The sequence below is a fragment of the Elaeis guineensis genome, chromosome 2 (genome assembly GCF_000442705.2).
Source record: "Elaeis guineensis isolate ETL-2024a chromosome 2, EG11, whole genome shotgun sequence".
Classification (NCBI taxonomy): domain Eukaryota; kingdom Viridiplantae; phylum Streptophyta; class Magnoliopsida; order Arecales; family Arecaceae; genus Elaeis; species Elaeis guineensis.
Window position 1 is genome coordinate 125,769,973 of NC_025994.2, and position 27,275 is coordinate 125,797,247.

Consider the following 27,275-nt stretch of genomic DNA (forward strand, 5'->3'; position numbering starts at 1 on the left):
ATGTGAACGTCCACGATCATCTATTATAAAATGGATGATATTCGATCATGTATAATATTTTGTGATATATTTTGAGTACCGTGGAGGATCCAACAAATGGTGGTCGATCAATCAAAGTCAATGGTGTTAATTTTCCGCATGCTCTCTTTCAAAGTCTCAAGGTCAGAACTAGAGAGAGAGAGAGGAAAGCCAATCAATCAATGAAAGAAGTGCGTCGGATGATCTTAGCCAATCCTTTTCCTTCTGTAACTGGATAAAAAATCTCTATACATGGCCCTCCCCACCACCCCGGCCTTCCCAAAACCCCACCCACGTCCCAACCAAAGCCAACCTCTCGCCCTTCTTCTCTCCTCACGCATCCCTCCCCTAACCCTTTCCCAATTCCCAACCACCCATTAGAGTGGGGAAGGGGCATTCAAGGAATAAAAAGCAGGGCCTTCCCTCTTCCTACCCTCAACATCTCTCTCTCTCTCTCTCTGTGTGTGTGTGGGAGTTATCATCAAGCATGGGTAGCCAGTGCAACGGCGATGATTTCGAGGTGCCAGAGATCAAGATAAAGTTCACCAAGCTCTTCATCAACGGCCAATTCGTCGACGCCGTCTCCGGTATTCTTCCCATCCTTACCTCTTTTCTCTTTCCTCTGTTTCTATTTAATTTTTCCCGGGTCTGTGTCGCATCCATGTGTTTGTATGTATCTCTACGTTATTCTTCTATCTACGGTAGTTGTGGGTGCGTGAAAAAGATCAGCCCTTTGTCTCCCTCTGTTTTGGGGTTGTTCCTTTCTCGAGCTGCCATTAATTCTTAGCACTGCTTGCCTGCTGGACTGGGAAGGAGATGCAGTGTCATGTTCCGTGTAATATCACACGTAAGGTCATTTCTTTCGATCAGGACCATTAATCCAGCGTGCTCCGATCCCGTGTCCCCATTAGGATCTCGTCCGAGTACTGTCTTATAATTGTAGGATGCACAACATTTTTCACTATTTTGTTAACTGGTGCAAAGTTTGGGACATCCATAGAAGGCTATGGATATGGAGCTCATGCTCATCCCTGTCGTTTTCTTTCTGTTTTCTACCGAGAAAATAACTGCAAGAAGGCTGTATTATTGTTATTGTTCACGCCCGATTAGAAAAAGGCCACGCACTAGTCTAGTCCGACAGGGTCAACATCTGATGATGTATGGGCACGGCTCGGTGTTTGGTCTCGTCCAAGACCTCGACCTCGGGCTCATCGTCTGCAGGCCGTCGTCCAATGGCAAAGGTGGTGGCGTCCTTGTTTTCCCCAACCCACCACCCAATTCTTTTTTTTTTTTTTTTAAAGGAAAGCGGAAAAGGTGGTGGTGTTTAAAAATATCAAAGTCATAGCGCGCAGGATCTGAATTTGTCCACCAGATTCTAGTCGGACAGCAAGCGAGACAAGTTGATCGTAAGTCTTAACACGTGGCGCCATTTATCCGGAGGACCTTTTGTTTGTTGCGAGAAATTATTGGTTGGATTAAGTACACCAGCTCAGCGGTAGATCAGTCATCAAATCCATCAGCTTAGCATTAGAATAATCCAACTACAAACCAAGACACACAAAGACAGATAAAAATTTCATATTTCTAACAACTTAGTTCCTTTTTTTTCTCTGTTCGTACACGAGTGGCAAATGGCACAGCATAGACAAGGATTTCTCCCGTTTTACTGTTCATCCAATTATCCACGGCAGAATCTTGTCAGCCAGAATTTTTATTACAAAATTATGTGGAAAGAGCAATATCGAAAGAAAAGGGAAAAAAAAAAAAGGTTACAGTGTGAACACATCTAATCTAATCCTTGATAATTAATTATTTTTTTCTTTTTTTCTTTGGTGTTTCATGATCTATCGCTCAAATGCGGAAATATTTGTGTTCATGGGCTGCCTGTCTGGCCATGGGACACTGATTATATGTACAGAAAGCAGCAGCTGCATGAACTCGTTAATCAACCACCTCTCATATATAATTGGTATTAATTCCGGCCATAATTCCAACAGACGCCACGTGGCAGGTGTGCTTTCGTGTGCACACAATCTAATAAGATTTGCTCGACTTCTTTTATAAAAATCAAACGAAAAAAAGGCCGGTAAATCTTCGGGCTTTCAAACATGCCCTTTGAATCGGCTATTCTTTAGGGATTAAATGGCTTGGCCATCCATCAGACCGTCTCTTCTTTTATGTGTTGTGCTGCGTATGTAGAAATCTTGTCTGCCCGAGGATTTTATTTTGACCAATATAAACTTTTTGCAGATCTATACATGGAACGTGCAAGCTATATATGTTTACCAATTTGTTTTAGAAATTATGATCAGTATGTGAACGAAATTAATAACTAGTCAAAATCCAAGTAAGTAGGAAGGAGGTCATGCAACCAAAGCGTGGAGGTGAAATTTTTTGAGCCAGTCTACCGCTTGGGGCCAGTGGACTAGTCCAAACACGTCCCTATTGCTCCCTTTTTTTTTTTCTCACCCGTTTCTTTTTTGTCTGTTTTTTGTGCATGTTGGTTCCTGTGTGGTCCATTGCTGAGATAGCAAATATGATCCAACCAATAATTTACTAACGCAGAGGCTATAGTACGAAATAATTGAAGCTAGAGTCCGAAAAAACCGACTAAGATGTTGACCAGAGAGCTAAAACCGGTATGCTTGGTGGTTTCCATTAGAGAGGCGACGTACAAAGTGGAAATTGATAAAATATCAATAGAAGGCTTCATCAGAAAACTATATATTAAAGAAAAAACATTAGAAAAAGGCGTCGAAGAAATCATTTGGAACAACTGAACTGCAGTTTAGTTCTGCCCGTGCCCGGAATTTTACTGGCTAAAAATACTGTCCGGAAACAAATTAATTGTGATCACTTGAAAACATGGTTGTCTGTGACGTTGATTGATTTCGCCTCTAATGATCAAAATGTTTGGTAAATACAGGGAAGACATTTGAGACGAGAGATCCGCGCACCGGGGAGGTAATTGCTCATATCGCAGAAGGTGACAAGGCAGACGTGGATTTGGCCGTTGAGGCCGCGAGACAAGCATTCGACCATGGCAAATGGCCTCGCATGTCCGGCTATGTACGAACCTCTCTCCCTCTCTCTGTCTAGTTAGAATATATTTAACCTGTAAGCTTTCAGTAATGCCAGTATTCCCAGATAACAGACCCCTTTCATTGTCACTATTTTTTACTATATGAGTTATAACAAAAATATGTACTCTATAACTACAAGAAAATTCATATGGATAAGAAAAAATTTGAAGAAAAAGAAAGTACAGTACCAACAACTGTTATTAGCTTCTATAATGAATTATGATGACAAGGTTTTGATTAGAAGTTCAAAAGGTATTGGAAGAATTTTTCCATCAAACACTTTGGGAAAAAATTCTCTCAAGATTCGAACAGCAAATTTCCTCTTATCGGAGTAGGTACAACCACTGGGTTAGCCCCATATATATGCTCTAATAATATCGTATCATATATCTCTCTCACCATAAAATATATATGAGCAAGTATCATGATTCTTTGTTTTGAAATGAATGAACGTGATTTTCAAAAGAGAAATGAATGAACATGCATAATATTTTGAACTTTTATCAAATTCTAGACTTTATGTGCAGTAAAATATAAAGTTGAGAAAAAAACAAAACTATGAATATCTTTTTGAGGTTTTTTCTTTGGTTTTGCAAATAAAATACCAAGAACAAGACCAGTTACCATTCTTTTTATCCCAGCAACAAAAAAGCAACAACTGCAAAAGGTTTTAGCTCATCTTTCTTTATCAAAAGAAGAAGAAGATGATGATGACAACAATATCGATGTAGAGAATTTGAGGATCGTTGAGAATTTACTACCACAAATTTCACTCTATCAGAATGATGCTCTTTCATTTTTAAAGCAGTAAACTTCTTTGCTATTCCACTCATGATCAGGAGAGGGGGAGGATAATGATGAAATTCGCAGACTTGATTGAGCAAAATATCGAAGAATTGGCAATACTGGATACTCTGGATGCTGGAAAGTTGTTCACTCTGGGTAAAATTGTGGACATCCCTGGAACAGTACAACTCCTCCGGTATTATGCTGGGGCTGCTGATAAGATCCATGGAGAGACGCTAAAAATGTCAAGAGAGTTCCAAGGCTACACGCTGAAGGAGCCCATTGGTGTGGTCGGGCACATCATACCATGGAATTTCCCATCTACCATATTGTTCTTCAAGGTCTGCCCCGCCTTGGCTGCTGGTTGCACCATGGTCGTCAAACCTGCCGAGCAATCCCCACTCTCTGCTCTCTACTACGCCCACTTAGCGAAAGAGGTAGACTTTTGCCTTATGCTGAGAACCTAATGCCAATTGTTATAAGATGTCAATAGCTAAAAGTACTTTCTCTTTGCTATTATAATGGCTGAAACTTAGAAGATGAACTCAATTGTTGATATTAGTAAGCAAATGTTATACATTTACACAAATTCACACTATATTGAAATAAGATCGTCTGCACTCTTCAAGCAATGTTCTAATTTTAGTCTCTCATGTTGATTATGTTTCCCCACTATCAACACTAACCAAATTATTGTTTTGTTTTAAACTAGAAAAGTATGTTTCCTTCACATTTCATGAAAATAAAGGTTAATCAACACCCATTTGTTCCCCCAAGAAGGGGAAAATATTTAATTTCAAGCACACTGATCTTCAGAGGTTTACTTATTTTATTATGAGAAAGAGCTTTCATTAAGAGATTTAAAAAAATTAATCAAAACAGGATGCATGCGCACGCACGCATGCCCAGAGAGAGAGAGAGGGAGGCTTCAGCTGAAGCCATGGGTCTTTAGAGGTTAATTTCATCTAATGTTCACACTATATAACTCCATACAGTTTTATTGGCCAGAGATTTAAGTTGTACAATCGATTGATCCATCTTTAATAGTTCTTGTAATTTCATAATGCAGGCTGGCATCCCTGATGGAGTGCTCAATGTTGTCACTGGTTTTGGTCCCACAGCCGGTGGTGCCATTTCTTCTCACATGGATGTCGATAAGGTAGATGGTTCCACAATCTGGCAATCATGCAATGCTTCTACATGATTTGTTTCTCAAGCCCTCCGCTTCCATTCATCGCATGGTTTCATATCTGTTTTATATCTTTCTACTGATTTCAGGTTAGTTTTACCGGCTCCCCTGAAGTAGGGCGCTTGGTGATGGAGGCAGCGGCCAAAAGCAATTTGAAGTCCGTGTCACTTGAACTTGGAGGGAAGTCACCTCTCATCATCTTCAATGATGCTGATGTAGACATGGCTGTTGATCTAGCCAACACAGCTATCTTCTTCAACAAGGCATCACTCCAAACTACTTCACTTGATTCCTCTAAATTTTGCCTGCAGCATAAAATTGGCAATTGTATGAACCTGTAGGGAGAAGTCTGTGTAGCAGGGTCTCGCATTCATGTTCAAGAAGGAATTTATGATGAATTTGTGAAGAAAGCAGCAGAAAGTGCCAAAAAGTTGGTGGTTGGGGATCCTTTCGATCCTCGGGTCAATCAAGGGCCTCAGGTAGTCTTTCTTTTCTAGAATCGTGCTCATTGAAGTCACAATATATCAATTGTTTGCCAATGAAAGCACGATAGAACATGAAAAATCCAAAAATGAAGAGATCGATTTTGCTCTACAACTTGTAAGTACATTTTTTGGAGAAGAAAAAATAAAAACACATGGAAGTATAATAGCATGTAGCACTTCTGAATTGAGTATTGCACAAATGTATTGTCTAATGAGTGAAAGATGCTGCCAACTAATCGAACCTCTATTTTTACTCTTTGATATTATCTCATTAACTTGCTTGCATGTTCATGACTTCATGTTTTATCAATTTTTATCATGACGAAGCAATCCTCAATATGCCTTAAGCTTTCTACACAATGTCACTGTGAACCAAGAAATTAGACCCATGATATATGTCTGTTCTCTTTTTTCCGATACTCCTTTTCCTATGGTTGAAGGTTGATGAGGGGCAATTTGAAAGAGTTCTTAAATACATCGAACATGGTAAGAGAGAGGGAGCCACATTACTTACTGGAGGAAGGCCATGTGGTGATAAAGGGTACTATATCGAACCCACAATCTTTACGGATGTCAAGGTAAACTATCACAGTATGACTCACTAAATATTGCTCCTCTTCTATGTGCTCGCATTGGTACGAGTGGATTTTTCCACCCAAAAGAACTGGATTTTAATAGTGTTTTACTTTCTTTTGACCAGGAGGATATGTTGATTGCACAGGATGAAATATTTGGACCTGTGATGTCCCTCATGAAGTTCAAGTAAGTCTTTCCCATCTTATTGTAAATGATTAATTTTTCACATTTTCTCCCATCAATTTAACAACGTATAAATGAAGTAAAATAAGAAACTACAGAAAGTTCAGAGAATTGTTTCAGGGAATGAAATTATAAAGACTACATTTACATATGAAGCACGGGAAGAGTGCATGTGACAAGAATGATGTATGTGACTACTTGGTTTGTAATCCTTTTGACAAAGCAATTGAAAGTGAAAAAAATGATTCCATCCATGCAAATCGATTGATACATGAGAATACAAGAATAGATGAGGATATTCATCGAATCTCTCATACAATGGAAGGAACCATAAAACCGATGGTGCTGAAGCTAATTGTATGCTGGAGATTTAGTTCTGAAGACAAATTTTGGCATTACAGTTCATTTCGTCGGCAATATTACCATGGGGAATTGATTCCTTCAAGTAACACTGCCAAATTAGTTGGAACAAAGATATCATTGCATAAACAAAGGCTCCATAATCAAATATACATTAGATAATCTATTGCAAGAGACAACTCTTCTGTTTTTTCTGAGAAATTCTCTTGTAATGTTATGCAGTTTTTCTTCTTTTTGCTTTGTTTTTGTCCCGACTTCATTCATTGGTGAATGAGAAGTGGTCTCACACAAAAAAAAAGAACGAATTAAAAAGAAAAAAAAAAGAAAAAGCTTTGATGATCTTACAATGATTATCCCATTATACAGGCATATGTAATTGGTAGAATGATATGTCAATTAGAGCTTAAGCTATTCTTGTCCTCAATTGCTTTTGCTCTCAGAATCTGCAGCTCCTTCCATTTTCCCAAGACAATGTGCATTCATGGCACCATTCAATTTACTAGCATGAAATAGTGACATGCTTCCACCGCTAGAAGATGAAAATTCATGTTCCTACCGTGTTTCTTTCTTCAGGACCATTGAGGAGGCAATAGAGAGAGCCAACAACACTAGGTATGGACTTGCAGCAGGGATTGTGACCAATGACCTGAACATTGCGAACAGGGTCTCAAGATCGATTCGTGCAGGCTCCATTTGGATCAACTGTTACTTTGGTTTCGACATTGACTGCCCTTTCGGTGGTTTCAAGATGAGTGGTTTTGGAAAGGACATGGGATTGGATGCAATCGACAAATATCTCCAAGTCAAATCCGTTGTCACTCCCATTTATGGTTCCCCTTGGCTGTAATGTAAACGTTGCAAAGAATATTATGGAATAATTTTCTCATTGTCTAATAAGTTTGTTACAAGCTGTTCGCATAATGTAACATCACCGTATTCGGCAAGCTATAGTTCAATCATTAAAGTTCTTTATGTATCCATGAGTAACCGTTTAATATTCGATGAAAATCTAAGATTTATATTATATAATATAAAAATTATTTTTAATATATTTCATAAAAATATATTTATTAATTTATAAGATATTAATTTATTTAATTAATATATTAATTATTATATATTTCATTAAAAATATATTTTTTGGTTCTATAAATTATTAATTTTTTTATAAATTATTAATCTTATAAAGATTTATTAATTGTTGTTAGAGAATTAAATTTTTATTTATACTTGTAGTATATATTTTTTTAATATTAATATTTATTTTAGTAGAAAAATAAAATAAATAAAAATAAAAATAATATATTAAATAATTTTATTATATAAATATAAAATATAATAATATATTTTTTGGTTGTGCTACTTCTTAAATATATTTTATAGAAGATCAGAAAACATCCTGGCTGCTGATCATGTAAGGTTAATTAAGAAATTTTACATCCCAATAGGTCACCAACCGATAACCTTTGGGGATTTTTTTTTAATTTTTTTTGCGTGACATCCCTCACCATTCTCCAATCCCTTCGGTGCCCCACTTCCCTTCGGTGCCCCCCTCCCCTCGCCCGCAGTGCCTCCGCGTTGACGGCCTTCCCGTGCCGGTGGCCTCCCTGCGCTGGCAGCGTCGCCGCCCCATCCTCTCCCCCGCTGCGTCCGGGCGTCTTCCACCCCCTAACCCTCACCCGTTGGGTGGCCATACCGGCGGCCTCCCCGTGTCGAGGCCTCCCTGCGACAGCAGCGTCGCCACCCCCTCCTCTCGCCGACCGCCCCCTCCTGATGCAGGCAGACATTACCCTCCCTGTTGGTGCCCCCCCTTCGCCACCCCACTCCTCTCGCCCACAGCGTCTTCGTGCCTGCAAGCAAAGATTTGTAACCCACAGGGCAGTATGCAAGTCTGCATCGTTTGGGGATCGTCATTGCTATTGCCGGCTTGACTCCAACTCTCTTTGCAGTATTTGAAAGCATCACTGCACATAGGCACCTTGGGTCCTTGCCTGGCTCCTGCATCTCTAAGCAGCATTCAGCTAAAACTCTGGCATGACTACTTTGCGATGCCGGTGCACATGGAGACATCCTCAGAGCCATCTTATCCGCAGGAGAGAAACTTCTTTGAAGCCTCCATCTCTCATTAATTCTTTACACAAGTTGTGCCTGTTTGCTTGGGTATATATGGTGATAAACTCTCAGAGTCATCAATCGTACGTCATGATAGATTAAGCCCACCTCATAAGTTGCACAGCATAAATGAAGGAGATGGAGAACGACCAGCCATGGATCGGGAAATGAGGAAGAAGTTGGAGAGAACGATCGGAAAATAAGGAAGAGGACGCGTTTGCAAATGCCCCTAAAGTGCTCAACAATTACCGCACCACCCACTCAAACTTTGAAAATGCCATTGGGTTTGAAAAATTTACCCGCTCCAGTCATGATTGTGACCGGCTACGGAAACTTTCCAATGAACCATCTTTTGCCATCTTTTCTTAATCGGATGGTTAGAATTTTTTTAAATAAAAAATAATATAAATATCCTTTAAAATACGGTAGCAAACACCTATATTTTAAATATAATTTAATATTATCCTTGAATTATAATATGATAATTAACATGATTAATAATACAATATAATATATATCATAAATATTTTAGTATATAATATTAACATAATAGAATATTGATATAATATATTAATGATGTGTCGATATATCAAAATTTTTATTTAATCAAGAAATATTTTTATCCTTAAATTTTTATTCAAGATCACTATCTTAAAATGATCTTGTATTCTCAACTTCAACGATGGATATTTTATCATTGGGTTGGATAGTGATTTGAAAAGTAAGGATAATTTAAAATAACTCCTACGTAGAATTATTATGATGCAATCAAATATAATGATTTCATCATCTTTATCTATATTATTTTTTATTTTAAGAAGATTATTTTGTACCAAATGTTCTATTGAGATCATATTTGGTTGGGAATAGTTGGATTTTGAAATCGAAATAGAACGAGTGGCTCTGTTTCTAAAAAAAATAAAAATATTTTGATCTTTAAAAATTCAAATTTTTATCCTCTCCTCATATTTAAATTTCATTCTAATTATAATTTAATTTTGATCATAAACCAAATAAATTAAGAGATACAACTATTTTAATTTCTATCATAATTTATTTTAATTTTTATTTTAATTTCGATCCCCAATCAAATGTACTTTAAAATTTTCTGTTGATCGAAAATTTATTTTTTTTCGATCGTTTGATTTGAATGATCATTTAATATTTTGTTTCTTATCCATGCATATGAAAATTTCTAAATATCTTAATTATGCAGAGAAAGAGGTGTAAGTTGGCTTTGCAAAATTCTATTTTTTTTTTTTTCGAGAAAGAGGTACCACATTAAATAAAATGAAATAAATCAAAAGCATGTCCGGCCAAAGCACAACAATCATGGTGGATCAATCAAAGTACCGGGTGTTAATTTTTCCCACGCTGTCTTCCAACATATCAAGGTCACAGCCAGAGAGATAGAGAGGAAAGCCGATCAATCAACGAATGAAGTGCCTCGGATGATCTTAGCCGCTCCTTTTCCTTCCGTAATCTCTATAAAAAATCTCTATATATGCCCCCCCACCCTGGTCTTCCCAAAACCCCACCCACGTCCCAACCAAAACCAAACCCCCGCCCTTCTTCTCTCGTCACGCATCCCTCCCCTAACCCTTTCCCAATTCCCAACCACCCATTAGAGTGGGGAAGGGGCATTCTAGGAATAAAAAGCAGGGCCTTCCCTCTTACTACCCTCAACATCTCTCTCTCTCTTTCTCTGTGTGTGTGTGGGAGTTATCATCAAGCATGGGTAGCCAGCTGTGCAACGGCGATGATTTCGAGGTGCCGGAGATCAAGATAAAGTTCACGAAGCTCTTCATCAACGGCCAATTCGTCGACGCCGTCTCCGGTATTCTTCCCATCCTTACCTCTTTTCTCTTTCCTCTGTTTCTATTTAATTTTTCCCGGGTCTGTGTCGCATCCATGTGTTTGTATGTATCTCTACGTTATTCTTCTATCTACGGTAGTTGTGGGTGCGTGAAAAAGATCAGCCCTTTGTCTCCCTCTGTTTTGGGGTTGTTCCTTGCTCGAGCTGCCATTAATTCTTAGCTGTTTTTTTGGAAAGTTCATCATCCGGATGGTCCTGATCTTTGAGAGAAAGAGCCCTGATATTAGAAAAGCGACGCACCACTTGCCTGCTGAACCGGGAAGGAGATGCAGGGTGTCATGTTCCGTGTAATACCACACGTAAGGTCATTTCTTTCGATTAGGACCATTAATCCAGTGTGCTCCGATCATTTAGGATCTCACCCGAGTGTCCTAGAATTCTAGGATGCACAACATTTTTCGCTATTTTGCTAACTGGTGGAAAGTTTGGGGATATTATCCATAGAAGGCGATGGATATGGAGCCCATGCTCGTCCCTGTCGTTTTCTTTTGGGTTTCTACCGAGAAAATGACTGCAAGAAGGTTGTATTATTGTTATTGTTCACGCCCGATTAGAAAAGGCCACGCACTAGTCTGGTTGGACAGGGTCAACATCTGATGATGTGTGAGCACGGCTCAGGGTTTGGTCTCGTCCAAGACCTCCCGACCTTCCACTGGCCGTCGTCCAACTGCAAAGGTTGTGGCGTCCTTGTACCCCACCCCCCAGGCCTCAACCCACCTCCCAACTTTTAAAAAAAAAGGAAAGAAAAAAAGTGGTGGTGTTTAAAAATATCAAAGCCATGACGTGCAGGATCTGAAATTGTCCACCAGAATATATTGATTCGATTGGGATAGCAAGCGGGACAAGTTGATCATCGAATATTGCAAGTCTTAACACGTGGCGCCATTTATCCGGAGGGTGTTGCACTTTTCTTCTTTCGTGACATATTGTTTGTTGCGAGAAATTATTGGTTGGATCAAGTATACCAGCTCAGCGGTAGATTAGTCATCAAATCCATCGGCTTAGCATTAGAATAATTCAACTACAAACCAACACATACAGATCAAAAAAAAAAAAAAAAAAAAAAAAACAAAGAAAGCAAACATAACTGATCCACCAACTCAATTGTGGACCTGATCCAACTAAAAATTTCATATTTTTTGCAACTTAGTTTCTTTTTTTTTTTTTTCTGCTCGCACATAAGTGGCATATGGCACAGCGTAGACAAAGATTTCTCCCATTTTACTTTACATCCAATTATCCACATGCTATTAGCCTGGCAGAATCTTCTCAGCGAGAATTCTTATTACAAAATTATGTGAAAAGAGTCATATGGAAAGAAAATAAAAATAAAAAAAAGTTACAGTGTGAACACAATTGATCCTTGATAATTATTTTTTTTTCCTGTCACTCAAAGGCAAAAATATTTGTGCTCACGGGTTGTCTATCTGGCCATCTCGTTGATTTGGGACATTGATTATGTGCACAGAAAGCTGCATGAAGTCGTTAATCAGCCACCTCTCATATAATTGGCATTAATTCCGGACATAATTCCAACAGGTGCCACGTGGCAGCTGTGCTCTCGTGTGCACACAATCTAACTTGATTTGCTTGACTTCCCTTATAAAAACCCAATGAAAAAAACCCCAGTAAATCTTCGGGCTTTCAAACATGCCCTTTGAATCGGCTATTCTTATTTTGTTTTGGTAAAATGAATCGGCTATTCTTTAGGGATTAAGTGGCACTTGGCTGTCCATCAAACCGTTTCTTCTTTTATGTGTTGTACTGCATACGAAGAACCCTGTCTGCCCGAGGATTAGATTTTGACCAATATAAACTTTTTGCAGGTTTTATACATTGAATGTGCAAGCTATATATGTCTACTATTTTTTTTTTTTTAAAGAAATTATCGGTTTGTGAATGAAAATAACTAGTCAAAATCCAAGCAAGTAGGAAGGAGGTCATGCAACCAAAGCATAGAGGTGAAATTTTTTGGGCCAGTCTCTATAGCTGGGCTAGTGGATCAGTCCAATCAAGAACCAACACGCACAAACACGTCCCTCTTGTTTGTCTGTTTTTGTGCCTGTGCCTGTCGGTTCCTGTGGATTGGTCCCCTGCTGAGATTGCAAATCCGATCCAACCAATAATTTTCTAACATAGAGGCTATAGTGCAAAATAACTGAGGCTATAGTCCGAAAAAACTGACTAAAATGATGACCAGAGATCAATAGATGAAATCATTAGAGAGAAAATGTAAAAGTGGAAATTGGTAGAACATCAATAGATGAAATCATTTGAAACAACTGGTCCGCTGCAGTTTAGTTCTGGCCGTGCCCGGAATTGTACTGGCTAAAAATACTGTCCGGAAACAAATTGTGATCACTTGAAAACATGGTTGTCTGTGCAAATGTTTGGTCGACACAGGGAAGACATTTGAGACAAGAGATCCGCGCACCGGGGAGGTAATTGCTCATGTTGCAGAAGGTGACAAGGAAGACGTGGATTTGGCTGTCAAGGCCGCGAGACAAGCTTTCGACCATGGCAAATGGCCTCGCATGTCCGGCTATGTATGAACCTCTCTCCCTCTCTCTATCTCTCTCTCTCTAGTTTCAATATATTTAACCTGTAAGCTTGCAGTAATGCCAGTATTCCCAGATAACAGACCCCTTTCATTGTCACTATTTTTTACTATATGAGTTATAACAAAAATATGTACTCTATAACTACAAGAAAGATAATGGCCTTAATCTGCCCAATTTATGTGGATATGAAAGCATTTTTAAGAAAAAGAAAGTACAGCACCATCTACTGTAATTGACAAGTTCTGATTAAAAATTCAAAAGGTATTTGAAGAATTTTTCGATGTATCAAACACTTGGGAAAACATCTTCGAGCACCAAACTTGCTCTCACTGGAGTAGGTGCAACCACTGGAGGAACCCTATGCGCTCTTATCACACATACATACACAGAGTTCTTTGTTTTTGAAAGGAATGAACATGCATCATTTTTTGAACTTTTATCAAATTTCTAGACTTTACGTGCGGATAAAATATAAAGTTGAGAAAAAACAAAACTATGGAAATCTTTTTCAGGTTTTTTCTTTGCTTTTTGCAAATAAAATATCAAGAACAAGACCAGTTACCAATTTTTTACCCCAGCAAGAGAAAGCAACAACTGCAAAAGGTTTGAGCTCATCTTTCTTTATTGAAAAAAGAAGAAGATGATGACGACAATATCTATGTAGAGGATTGAGGATCGTTGAGAATTTATTACCACAAGTTTCACTCTGGCAGAACGATGCTCTTTCATTTTTAAAGCAGTAAGCTTCTTTGCTATTCCACTTATGATCAGGAGAGGGGGAGGATAATGATGAAACTCGCAGACTTGATTGAGCAAAATACTGAAGAATTGGCAATACTGGATACTCTGGATGCTGGGAAGTTGTTCGCTCTGGGTAAACTTATGGACATCCCTGGAACAGTACACTACCTCCGTTATTATGCTGGGGCTGCTGATAAGATCCATGGAGAGACACTGAAGATGTCAAAAGAGTTCCAAGGCTACACGCTGAAGGAGCCCATCGGTGTGGTCGGGCACATCATACCATGGAATTACCCATCCGGCGTCTTTTTCCTCAAGGTCAGCCCCGCCTTGGCTGCTGGTTGCACCATGGTCGTCAAGCCTGCCGAGCAATCCCCACTCTCTGCTCTCTACTACGCCCACCTAGCAAAAGAGGTAGACTTTTGCCTTATGCTAAGAACCTATAATGCCAATTCTTATAAGATGTCAATAGCTAAAAATGCTTTCTCTTTGCTATTATAATGGCTGAAACTTAGAAGATGAACTCAATTGTTGATACACTAAAAGTAGTATGCAAATGTTATACATGGACACAAATTCACACTGTATTGAAATAAGATCGTCTGCACTCTTCAAGCAATGTTCTAATTTTAGTCTCTTATGGTGATTATATTTCCCCACTGTCAACACTAACCAAATTATTGATTTATTTTAAACTGGAAAATATGTTTCCTTCACATTTCATGAAAATAAGGGCGAATCAACACCCTTTTTTCCCCCAAAAAGGAGAAAATATCTAATTTCAAGCGCACTGATCTTCAGAGGTTTACTTCTTTTATTATGAGAAAGAGCTTTCATTAAGAGATTTAAAAAATTAATCAAAACAGGCATGCGTGCACGCGCACACACATGCCCACAGAGAGAGAGAGAGAGAGAGAGAGAAGCTTCAGCTTATATAACTCCACACAGTTAATAGCCAGCGATTTAAGTTGTACAATCAATTGATGCATCTTTAATAGTTCTTGTAATTTCATAATGCAGGCTGGTATCCCTGATGGAGTGCTCAATGTCGTCACTGGTTTTGGTCCCACAGCTGGTGCTGCCATTTCTTCTCACATGGATGTCGATAAGGTAGTTTCCAGAATCTGGCAATCATGCGATGCTTCTACATGAGTTGTTTCTTTCTTATCCACTTATTATATCTTTCCATTGATTTCAGGTTAGTTTTACTGGCTCTACTGAAGTAGGGCGCCTGGTGATGGAGGCAGCGGCAAAAAGCAATTTGAAATCTGTGTCACTGGAACTCGGAGGGAAGTCCCCTCTTATCATCTTCGATGATGCTGATGTAAACATGGCTGTTGATCTAGCCAACAAAGCTATCTTCTTCAACAAGGCATCACTCCAAACTACTTTTGTTTGATTCCTCATCTTCCTCTAAATTTTGCCTTCAGCATAAAATTGGCTAATTGTATGAACTTGTAGGGAGAAATCTGCGCAGCAGGGTCTCGTATATATGTTCAAGAAGGAATTTATGACGAATTCATGAAGAAGGCAGCAGAAAATGCCAAAAAATGGGTGGTTGGGGACCCTTTCGATCCTCGGGTTCATCAAGGGCCTCAGGTAGTCTTTCCATTCTAGATTAATTTGTGCTTATTGAAGTCGCAATATCATTGTTTGCCAATGAAAGCATGATAGAACATCAAAAATCCAAAAAATGCCAAAACATCAATTTTGCTCTAATTTTTCTTTCAAAAAAAAAAAAAAAAACACTTGGAAGTGTAATAGCATGTAGTACTTCTGATTGAGTATTGCACAAATGTATGTCTTACGAGTGAAAGATGCCACCAACTAATTAAACAATTATTTTGATATTATCTCATCAACTTGCTTGGATGTTCATGATGACTTCATGTTTGATCAATTTTTATCATGATGAAGAAATCCTCAGTGCCTTTACCTTTCTACATTGTGTTATTGTGAACCAAGAAGTTGGACCCATAATATGTCTGTTCTCCTTTTACCAATACTCCTTTTCTTATGGTCGAAGGTTGATAAGGAGCAATTTGAAAAAGTTCTTAAATACATTGAGCATGGTAAGAGAGAGGGAGCCACATTACTTACTGGAGGAAGACCTTGTGGTGATAAAGGGTACTACATTGAACCAACAATCTTTACTGATGTCAAGGTAAACTATCACAGTATGACTTACTGAATATTGCTTCTCTTTTATGTGCTCGCATTGGTACAAGTGGATTTTTCCACCCAAAGGAACTGGATTTTAATAGTGCTTTATTTTCTTTTGAGCAGGAGGATATGTTGATTGCACAGGATGAAATATTTGGACCTGTGATGTCTCTCATGAAGTTCAAGTAAGTCTTTCCATCTTATTGTAAATGATTAATTATCCACATTTTCTCCCATCAATTTAACAAGGTATAAATGAAGCAAAATAAGAAACTACAGAAAGTTCAGAGATTTTGTCTCAGGGAATGAAATTATAAAAATTACATTTACATCTGAAACATGGGAAGAATGCATGTGACTAGAATGATGTATATGACCAGTTGGTTAGTAATCTTTTTGACAAAGCAATTGAAAGGGAAAAAAATGATTCTATCCATGCAAATCGATTGATTATGTGAGAATACAAAAATAGATGAGGATATTCATCAAATCTTTCCTACAATGGAAGGAAGCATAAAGCCAATGGTGCTGAAGCTAATTGTGTGCTGGAGATTTAGTTCTGAGGACAAACTTTAGGCATTACAGTTCATTTTGTCGGCAAGATTACCATGGGGAATTGATTCCTTCGAGTAACACTGCTAAATTAGTTGGAACACAGGTATCATTATATAAACAAAGGCTCCATAATTAAATATACATTAGATAATCTATTGCAAGAGACAACATTTCTGTTTTTTCTGAGAAATTCTCTTGTAATATTATGCAGTTTTTCTTCTTCTTTTTCCTTTGTTTTTGTCCCAACTTCATTCATTGATGAATGAGAAGGGGTCTCACACAAAAAAGAACAAATAAAAAAAACAAAATGCTTTGATGATCTTACAACGATTGTCCTATTATACAGGCATATGTAATTGGTAGAATGACATTGCAATTGCAGCTTGGGCTATTCTTGTCCACAATTGCCTTTGCGCTCAGAATCTGCAGCTCCTTCCATTTTCACAAGACAACGATCATTCATAGCACTTCCAATTTACTTGCTAAACTTGCATGAAATAGTGACATGCTTCCACAGCTAGAAGATGAAAATTTATGCTCCTACTATGTTTCTTTCTTTAGGACTATTGAGGAGGCAATAGAGAGAGCCAACAACACTAGGTATGGACTTGCATCAGGGATTGTGACCAAAGACCTGAACATTGCGAACAGGGTCTCAAGATCGATTCGCGCAGGCTCCATTTGGATCAACTGTTACTTTGGTTTCGATGTTGACTGTCCTTTCGGTGGTTACAAGATGAGTGGCTTTGGAAAGGACATGGGATTGCATGCAATTGACAAATACCTGCAAGTCAAATCCGTTGTCACTCCCATTTATGGTTCCCCTTGGCTATAATTTAAACGTTGCAGAGAATATTATGGCATAATTTCCTCATAGGCTACTAAGTATTTTACAAGCTGTTCAGGTCTCAAGAAATTATATATATATATATATATATATATATATATATATATATATGTACACGCAAACACTGCTGACGGTGAAGGCATGCTATGAGAATTTAAAGTTATGGGAAATCCTATCCTTTATTGTTTTCTAATAATTTTGGATGATGCTGATTTATGTTATTGGAACGTGAGTTGCGTGATGATTAAACAACGTTCACTCGAAAATTTTGTAATGGTTTCTACAAATTTGAGTATGATATTATTAATTTCATTTAAAGTATGATCTTATCATTTTTTTAAAATATTAGGGTGCTTTGGTTAGTCATTAAAAAATATATTTTTTTATTTTTTAATTTTAAAAAAATAAAAAATAAAAGTTAATATTTGATAACATCATAAAAATTAAAATAATCAAAATAATTATTTTATATATAAAATAAATTTTTTTTATTTTTTAAAATTTATTTTTTTTATTTTTTTATGTGTAAAATATCAAATAAAAAATAAAGAGTTCATTTTTTTTTTTTTCATCAAGCTCTTCACCTCTCAATTATCTTCTACCTCTCTATCTGAAATTTTTTTTCCTAGTTGAGTTTTTCACCTATCATTTTCAAATGTTGCTTTTTTGTTTAATAGTTACGTGGTTAATAAATATATATATATTTTTTATTTTTTATTTAATAAAAAAATAAAAAAATATTTTTTAAAAGAATTAAAAAATAAAAAATATAACTAAATGCACCCATAGTGTTCGGTGGACACGGGGGAGAATTTTGCTGCGCAAACTTAGAAGCGTCCTTATGAACCCTCCACCTTAATAACGTCAAGCCTGTATCGCCCACCATCGCGGGTGCAGCAATTTTCTCTTGTTCTTTTTCCGTAGCGTGGACATACTGGACGTGACATGTACGCAGCCCAATTTGCTGCATCAAGATTGTAACAATAAAAGATGATGGTAATGTCGATTGACATGTGATAATTGATAAAATGATATGGAACAAACTAATTTTGTGATGACAGTCGAATCAAAGGCTTTTTGGAGAGTTCGCACGACCGTCCGGAAGAGCTAGAAATTTGCTAATGTTTGTCGCACTGTAACACATTAAGATCTAATTTTGGCCAAAAAAAATGATAAAACATTCACCAAAAAAAAAAAAAAAGAAAGTAAAACAATCATATGCTATATGAAATATCTCGCTTAAGCAGAAATATTTATCAAGCTGGACCCAAGATCCACAATTTGCTAATGAACACCCAGTCCACTTCTCTGTCTGACTGCTATCCTTTATCATGCTCTGCTGATTGAATATTTATTTTGATCCCTTGATTTTAATGATAATTCAATATTTGATTTCTGATCTATGCACATAAAATTTGCCGAACATATAAATTATGCAGAGAGGAATAGGTGTAAGTGGGTTTTGCTCAATTCTATTTCCTTCTTTTTTTCTTTTTTTTTTTTTTTTTTTTTTGGAGGAAGAGGTATAACCACGTGTGTAAGGTGTCAAAATGAGCATAAACCGGGGCCCACAATTTGGAAAAAAAAAAACAAAAATACAAAACAAAACAAAACAAAAGCATGTCCGATAAGCATGACAAATGACGGTCAATCAATCAAAGCACCGGGTATGAATTTGCCCACGCCATCTTCCAAAATCTGACAGCGAGGACCGCCACCGATCAATCAACAAGTGCCTCCGACGATCTCAGCCGCTCCTTTTTTTTTTTTTTCCCTTTTGTAATCTCCATAAAAAAAAAATCTCTATACATGGCCCTCCCCACCTCCAATACCTTTTCCTAAAACGCCACCGACGGCCCAACTAAAACCAACCTTTCGCCTCTCCTCTCTCCTCACGCATCCCTCCCCTAAAACATTCCCAATTCCGAACCAACCATTGGAGAGGTGGGGGGGAGGGGCATTCCAGGAATAAAAAGCAGGGCCTTCCCTCCTACTACCCTCAACAACTCCCTCTCTCTCTCTCTCTTTCTGATCTCTCTGTGGTGTGTGTGCGTTGGGGTTATCAAGCATGGGTAGCCAGTGCAATGGCGATGAGTTCGAGGTGCCGGAGATCAAGATAAAGTTCACCAAGCTCTTCATCAACGGCCAATTCGTCGACGCCATCTCCGGTGCTCTTCCCACCCTCACCTCTTTTCTCTTTTCTCTTTTCTCTGTCTGTATTTAATTGTTCTCAGGTCTGCGTTGCATCCATTTGCGTGTGTATATATATATTTATACAGATAAATTAGTTTCTTTCTTTTATAATTAAATTAAATTGGATTTTCATTTTCACTTTTTTTTAAAGTAATCCTCGATTTTTTTTTTGTTAGCTTCAATAAAATGGTAACAGGATTTTTTTTCTTTTTGTTTTTTTTTTTTTTTGGTCATCGAGTTGCTGCTCTTGAGGATTATAATTGGATACTATTCCATCCATGAAATCGTTGGAGAATAGGAGTGGAAAAAGAAAAAACCAACCTGCTACGCTAATGATCTCATTAGAGTGCCGTAGTTAATCTTGTACCTGCTACAAGAAGATATTTATATGGTGAATAGTTATTTTGGGTAGGTCTAGAGGCCGATCGATTGGCACCTGCGGTTGAGTGGGTAAGTAATATTTGGAATAGGGGGACCCGATCGCTGTCGTAGTGTTATCGCTGTTTTTGTGATCTCTATTATTTTTTTTTTTCCTTTGGCTTTTCTCGGGGAAAAGAAATTGCTTGGGCGGCGTGGTGGAATCGGAGACCGTGTGGCGGGATGGACGACCAGCCCTTGCATTAATATTTTATTATCGTACGAAGTGGACCTTAATTTGATTTTTTATTTCTTTTAAAAAGATGCTAGAAAATTATATCCATTTCAGTATACATCACCATGCTAATTACTTTATTTCATTCTTATGAACTTTATTCATCATGTACTCGTTGCAATGATTGATCTACAGCAATGAAATAAGATGATTAATATGATGCATGGCCATATTGATTCCCACAATATAGGGTATAATTTTTCTATAGTAGTAGATCTTTTAGCCTTTTATTGTCATAGAGAAAAAAATCAGATTGTTTAAAAGAGTTGGAGAGGATAAAACAATAATCATCATGAAATTTTTTTTTTTTATACAAAATCATCATGGGATTGATCGATAATTTTGTCAAAGCTCATGAAGATGTATTTATATCTAGTCTAGCAGAGTAGGTGATCGTATTGATAGAGGAGATGATCTTTAAATGGATACAAAATAATCTGGAGTGATTAATGAAAAAGATATTGTGGAATTTAAAAATTATTCTAGCTGATAATGAAACGAATGGACCATCGGGGGCTCATAGGAGGGTTGGTTTAACTGCTCTGATCATGATAAATGCTATTGATGGAATGAGCGCAGGCCATGGGTGTTGTGAACTTGGGATGCATAGGATTAGTCCTTTTCCATTTTTCCTTAATATCAAAATCTGGCTCCAAAACGCTTCTTCTCCATTATGATGATTTATGATTGCTAAAAGACTGTGATGGGTTATGGGCCCATTGATTAGGCTGTCCAGACATGATTCATGGAGCCTGTTCCTCATTGTACAACATGATTAGTCTTGATGAACCATGTATCCACGGTATTCTTCTAGTTACAACACATGCGGAGTGCATCAAAAAGATTAATCCTTTAGTCTCCCACGGATTAGCAGCTGTTTCTTTCTCGAGCCATTATTAGTTGTTTCTTTGGAAAGTTCAACATCCGGATGGTCCTGGTGGTCCTGATCCTTGAGAAAGAGAACTGATCTTAGAAAAGCGACACATAGCTTTGCCTGCCGAACCGGGAAAGAGATGTGGTGTCACGTTGCGTCTAATGACTAATATAACACGTGAGGTCATTTCTTTCGATCAGGACCATTAATCCAATGTGATCCGATCCCGTAGTCCCCATTCAGGCTCTCACCCGGTTGTCACTATTTTGTTTGTGTTAACTAGTGGTGGAATGTTTGGGGTACCTACCCCTTGAAGACTGGGTCGATCTGTGGAGCTCATGCTCGTCCCTGTCGTTCTCTCTCCGAGCAAATGGCTGCAACGGGTTAGCAGAGGCCCCACGCTATAGTCTGGCAGTGTCAACATCTGATGATGTATGAGCACAGCTCAATGTTTGGTTTCGTGCATGACCTCCACCTTGGGCTTTTCGTCCGCTGGCCAAAGGTGGTAGTTTTCCAACATACGTATGGGTTTAGATTTCAAAGTTGTGGCATTTTTCCACCAATGGAAGCATTTACAGATCAGGCAAAATATATAAAGGGAACAGGTATGTATATTGATTCGGTTCGGACGGCAAAGGGGGACAAATCGATAATGGAATATAGTAAGTCTTAACACGTGACGCCATTTTATCTAGAGGAAGTTGGACTTTTCTTCTCCTTCTTCTTCTGTGCCCCTTTGTTTGTTGCGTTCTAGTCCTTCACATGGCACAGCCTGGGCAATTCTCCCGTTTTACCGTCCGTCCAATTATCCGGATGTTAATATGCTGGTAGAATCTTCTCGGCGATTGCAAAACTTAGGTGAAAAGACGACAGATGGGACGGCATCCCTTTTGAATTGGCTACTCTTTAGGAATTAAATGGATTGGCCATCCATCAACCCCTCTCTCGTTTTGATGTGTTTACATGTGTGCTGTCTATGCGTAACTCCGCCTGGCCAAGGAGTAGATTTTTGACGAATATAGCATTTTGGCAGGCTTCACGCATTGTGTATGCAAGATATATATATATATATATATATATATATATATATATATATATATATATACATACATACATATATATGTTTACCATTTTTTTTTTTCCTTTAAAATTGTTGGTTTGTGAATGAAAAATAAATAGTCAAAGTCCCAGTATGCAGGAGGGACATGCAAGCCAAAGCATAGGGGCAAAATTTTTAATTGGAATAGGTCTACTGTCTAGGTGGTAGATCAGTCCAATCACGAACCAACATATACAAACATGCATGTGCTGCTCTCTCTCCCTCCTGTTTCTTAATTTTTTGTCCGTTTATGTGCATATTATTTTGTGGTTGGATAGGTCCACTGCTGAGCTGGTGGACTCGGTCCCATCAATAATTTTTCAGCATATAAGCTAGAGTCAGAAAAAGCTGACTAAAATGAGGACTAAAGAGCTAGAATGGCTATGCTGGGTGGTTTCCATCAGAGAGGCAATGAGAAAGTGGAAATTGATAGAAGATCAATAGAAGGCTTCATTGGAAAACAAGATATTAAAAAAAAAAAAAATCATTGAAGAATTCATTTGAAACAGGCAGTTTAGCTCTGCTCGGAATGTCAATATTGTACTAACTAATAATAGAGCCGATATGGGTCCAGTCTGTTCAAATGGGAAACAAATTGTGATCACTTGAAAACATGGTGGTATGTGATGTTGATTGATTTTGCCTCTAATGATCAAAATGTTTGGTTAACACAGGGAAGACATTTGAGACAAGAGATCCACGCACCGGGGAGGTAATTGCTCATATTGCAGAAGGTGACAAGGGAGACGTGGATTTGGCCGTCAAGGCCGCGAGACAAGCATTCGACCATGGCAAATGGCCTCGCATGTCCGGCTATGTACGAACCTCTCTCCCTCTCTCTGTCTAGTTTCAATATATTTAACCTGCAAGCTTTCAATGATGCCAGTATTCCCCAATAACAGACCCATCCGTTCTCACTATTTTTACTATTTGACGAAAATACTCTAAAACTACAAGAAAGATAATGGCCCTAATCTGCCCAATTTATATGGATATGAAAGCATTTGGAGAAAAAGAAGGTACAGACCCATCAACTGTTATTACCTGCCGTAATAAAAGATGACAAGGTTTTTTTTAAAAAATTCAAAAGGTATTTGAAGAATTTTTCTATCAAACACTTGGGAAAACATCTTTAAACGCCAAACTTACTCTCATTGGAGTAGGTGCAACCACTGGATGAGCCCTATGTGCTCTTATCACACATACACACACAGGGTTCTTTGTTTTGGAAATGAATGAACATGCATAATTTTTGAAGTTTTATCAAATTTCTAGACTTTATGTGCAGATAAAATATAAAGTTGAAAAAAAACCAAAGCTATGAAAATCTTTTTGGGATTTTTTTTCTTTTCTTTTGCAAATAAAATATCAAGAACAAGACCAGTTACCATTTCTTTTTAACTCAGCAACAAACAGCAACAACTGCAAAGGTTTTTAGCTCATCTTTCTTTATCAAAAAAAGAAGATTATGATGACGATGACAATATCGATGCAGAGAATTTGAGGATCTTTGAGAATTTACTACCACAAATTTCGCTCTATCAGAATTATGCTCTTCCATTTTCTAAAGCAGTAAGCTTCTTTGCTGTTCCACTCATGATCAGGAGAGGGGGAGGATAATGATGAAATTCGCAGACTTGATTGAGCAAAATATCGAAGAATTGGCAATACTGGATAGCCTGGATGCTGGGAAGTTGTTCACTCTGAATAAACTTTTGGACATCCCTGGAACCGCACACCACCTCCGGTATTATGCTGGGGCTGCTGATAAGATCCATGGAGAGACACTAAAGATGTCAAGAGAGTTCCAAGGCTACACGCTGAAGGAGCCCATCGGTGTGGTCGGGCACATCATACCATGGAATTTCCCATCCACCATGTTTTCCTTCAAGGTCTGCCCCGCCTTGGCTGCTGGTTGCACCATGGTCGTCAAGCCTGCCGAGCAATCCCCACTCTCTGCTCTCTACTACGCCCACTTAGCCAAAGAGGTAGACTTCTGCCATATCCTGAGAACCTAATGCCAATTCTTATAAGATGTTAATAGTTCAAAGTACTTTCTCTTTGCTATTATAATGGCTGAAACTTTGAAGATGAACTCAATTGTTGATACACTAAATTTAGGAAGTGAATGTTGTACACGGACACAAATTCACACTACACTTATGTTCACATTATATGACTCCCCACAGTGTTATTGATCAATGGTTTAAGTTGTTCAATCAATTGATGCGTCTTTAATAGTTTTTATAAATTTCATAATGCAGGCTGGTATCCCTGATGGAGTGCTCAATGTTGTCGCTGGTTTTGGTCCCACAGCTGGTGCTGCCATTTCTTCTCACATGGATGTGGATAAGGTAGTTTCCAGAATCTGGCAATCATGCGATGCTTCTACATGAGTTATTTTATTTCTTATCCACTTATCATATCTTTCTACTGATTTCAGGTTAGTTTTACCGGCTCTGCTGAAGTAGGGCGCCTGGTGATGGAGGCAGCTGCAAAAAGCAATTTGAAGTCTGTGTCACTCGAACTTGGAGGGAAGTCCCCTGTTATCGTCTTCGATGATGCTGATCTAGACATGGCCGTTGATCTAGCCAACAAAGCTATCTTCTTCAACAAGGCATCACTCCAAACTACTTTTGCTTGATTCCTCGTCTTCCTCTAAATTTTGTCCGCAGCATAAAATTGGCTAATTGTATGAACTTGTAGGGAGAAATCTGCGCAGCAGGGTCTCGTATATATGTTCAAGAAGGAATTTATGACGCATTCGTGAAGAAGGCAGTAGAAAATGCCAAAAAATGGGTGGTTGGTGACCCTTTCGATCCTCGAGTTCATCAAGGGCCTCAGGTAGTCTTTCCATTCTAGATTAATTCGTGCTCATTGAAGTCGCAATATCAATTGTTTGCCAATGAAAGCATGATAGAACATCAAAAATCCAAAAAAGAAAACATCAATTTTTCTCTAATTTTTCTTCCCAAAAAAAAAAACCACTCGGAAGTATAATAGCATGTAGTACTTCTGAATGAGTATATATTGCACAAATGTATGTCTTACGAGTGAAAGGTGCCACCAACTAATCAAACAATTATTTGCACTCTTTGATATTATCTCATCAACTTGCTTGGATGTTCATGACTTCATGTCTGATCAATTTTTATCATGATGAAGAAATCCTCGATGCCTTTACCTTTCTACATCATGTTACTGTGAACCCAGAAGTTGGACCCATGATATGTCTGTTCTCCTTTTACCAATACTCCTTTTTCTATGGTTGAAGGTTGATAAGCAGCAATTTGAAAAAGTTCTTAAATACATTGAGCATGGTAAGAGAGAAGGAGCCACATTACTTACTGGAGGAAGGCCTTGTGGTGATAAAGGTTACTACATTGAACCCACAATCTTTACTGATGTAAAGGTGAAATATCACATGCGACTCACTGATTTAATATTACTCCTCCTTTATGTGCTTGCATCGGTATGAGTGGATTTTTCTGCTCAAAAGAACTAGATTTTAATAGTGTTTTATTTTCTTTTGACCAGGAGGATATGTTGATTGCACAGGATGAAATATTTGGACCTGTGATGTCCCTCATGAAGTTCAAGTAAGTCTTTCCCATGTTCTTGTAAATGATTAATTGGAATTCACATTTTCTCCCATCAATTGAATGAGGTATAAATGAATTAAAGTAAGAGTTGCAGAGTAGGAGAGGCTTTGGTCCAGGGATATGAAATTGTAAAAACTACATTTACATATGCAACACAGGAAGAATGCATGTGACTGGTTGGTTAGTAATCATGTTGGCAAAGCAATCAAAAGTGAAAAAAATGGTACATCCATGCAAATCGATATATACATGAGAATACCATATAGACGGGAATATTCATTGAATCTTTAATACAATGGAAGGAAGCATAAAGCCAGTGGTGCTGAAGTTAATTGTGCTGGAGATTTAGTTCTGAGGACAAACTTTAGGCATCATAATTCGCTTTATTGGCAATATTATCATGAGGAATTGTTTCCTTCAGGTAACACTACCAAGTTAGTTGGAACAAAGATATCATTGTATAAACAAAGGCTCCGCAATCAAATATATTTTAGATGATCTATTGCAAGCGACAGCGCCTCTGTTTTTCTGAGAAATTCTCTAATAATATTATGCAGTTTTTCTTATTCTTTTTCCTTTGTTTTTATTCCAATTTCATTCACCAAAAAAAAAAAAAAAAACAGGCATATGTAATTGGTAGAATGCCATGTCAATTACAGCTTGAGTTATTCTTGTATATTGCCTTTGCTCTCAGAATCTGCAGCTCCTTCCATTTTCACAAGACAACGATCATTCATAGCACATCCAATTTATTTGCTAAACTTGCATGAAATAGTGACATGCTTCCACAGCAAGAAGATAAAAATTTATGTTTCTACTATGTTTCTTTCTTTAGGACTATTGAGGAGGCAATAGAGAGAGCCAACAACACTAGGTATGGACTTGCAGCAGGGATTGTGACCAAAGACCTGAACATTGCGAACAGGGTCTCAAGATCGATTCGTGCAGGCTCCATTTGGATCAACTGTTACTTTGGTTTCGATGTTGACTGTCCTTTCGGTGGTTACAAGATGAGCGGTTTTGGAAGGGACATGGGATTGCATGCGATCGACAAATATCTCCAAGTCAAGTCTGTTGTCACTCCCATTTATGGTTCCCCTTGGCTGTAAGTTAGGCCTTGCAAAGAATATTATATGAATAATTTTCTCGGAGAATGGTAAACATTTTTACGAACACTTCATATGCTCAAGAAATTATTTATGTACACACAAACACTACCACCATGGATGATGGTGAAGGCATGATCTGAGAACTTAAACTCATGGGAAATCTTATCCTTTGTTGTGGTTTGTTTTTGGACGATGCCGATTTATATAACTG

At 38.0% G+C, this 27,275-nt stretch overlaps 3 protein-coding genes across 3 annotated transcripts; all 3 read left to right on the forward strand.

Moving 5' to 3' along the window:
• Positions 1 to 276: 276 nt before the first annotated feature.
• LOC105048426 (aldehyde dehydrogenase family 2 member C4) lies at positions 277 to 7,652 on the forward strand. Its single transcript, XM_010927755.3, has 9 exons — positions 277 to 605; positions 2,945 to 3,087; positions 3,941 to 4,324; positions 4,957 to 5,046; positions 5,166 to 5,339; positions 5,418 to 5,555; positions 6,002 to 6,139; positions 6,262 to 6,323; positions 7,254 to 7,652. Exons 1-9 carry the CDS (start codon positions 506 to 508, stop codon positions 7,525 to 7,527), a joined length of 1,503 nt encoding a protein of 500 aa, XP_010926057.1. The 5' UTR covers positions 277 to 505; the 3' UTR covers positions 7,528 to 7,652.
• A 2,660-nt stretch (positions 7,653 to 10,312) lies between these two features.
• Positions 10,313 to 17,584, forward strand: LOC105048511 (aldehyde dehydrogenase family 2 member C4). Its single transcript, XM_010927861.4, has 9 exons — positions 10,313 to 10,629; positions 13,072 to 13,214; positions 14,001 to 14,384; positions 14,991 to 15,080; positions 15,169 to 15,342; positions 15,432 to 15,569; positions 15,997 to 16,134; positions 16,257 to 16,318; positions 17,250 to 17,584. Exons 1-9 carry the CDS (start codon positions 10,527 to 10,529, stop codon positions 17,521 to 17,523), a joined length of 1,506 nt encoding a protein of 501 aa, XP_010926163.1. The 5' UTR covers positions 10,313 to 10,526; the 3' UTR covers positions 17,524 to 17,584.
• Positions 17,585 to 19,372: 1,788 nt separating this feature from the next.
• LOC105048589 (aldehyde dehydrogenase family 2 member C4) lies at positions 19,373 to 27,224 on the forward strand. The gene is made up of 9 exons (XM_019853227.3): positions 19,373 to 19,703; positions 23,028 to 23,170; positions 23,958 to 24,341; positions 24,618 to 24,707; positions 24,797 to 24,970; positions 25,060 to 25,197; positions 25,628 to 25,765; positions 25,891 to 25,952; positions 26,791 to 27,224. The coding sequence occupies exons 1-9, from the start codon at positions 19,604 to 19,606 to the stop codon at positions 27,062 to 27,064; spliced, it is 1,503 nt and encodes a 500-aa protein (XP_019708786.1). The 5' UTR covers positions 19,373 to 19,603; the 3' UTR covers positions 27,065 to 27,224.
• Positions 27,225 to 27,275: the final 51 nt, after the last annotated feature.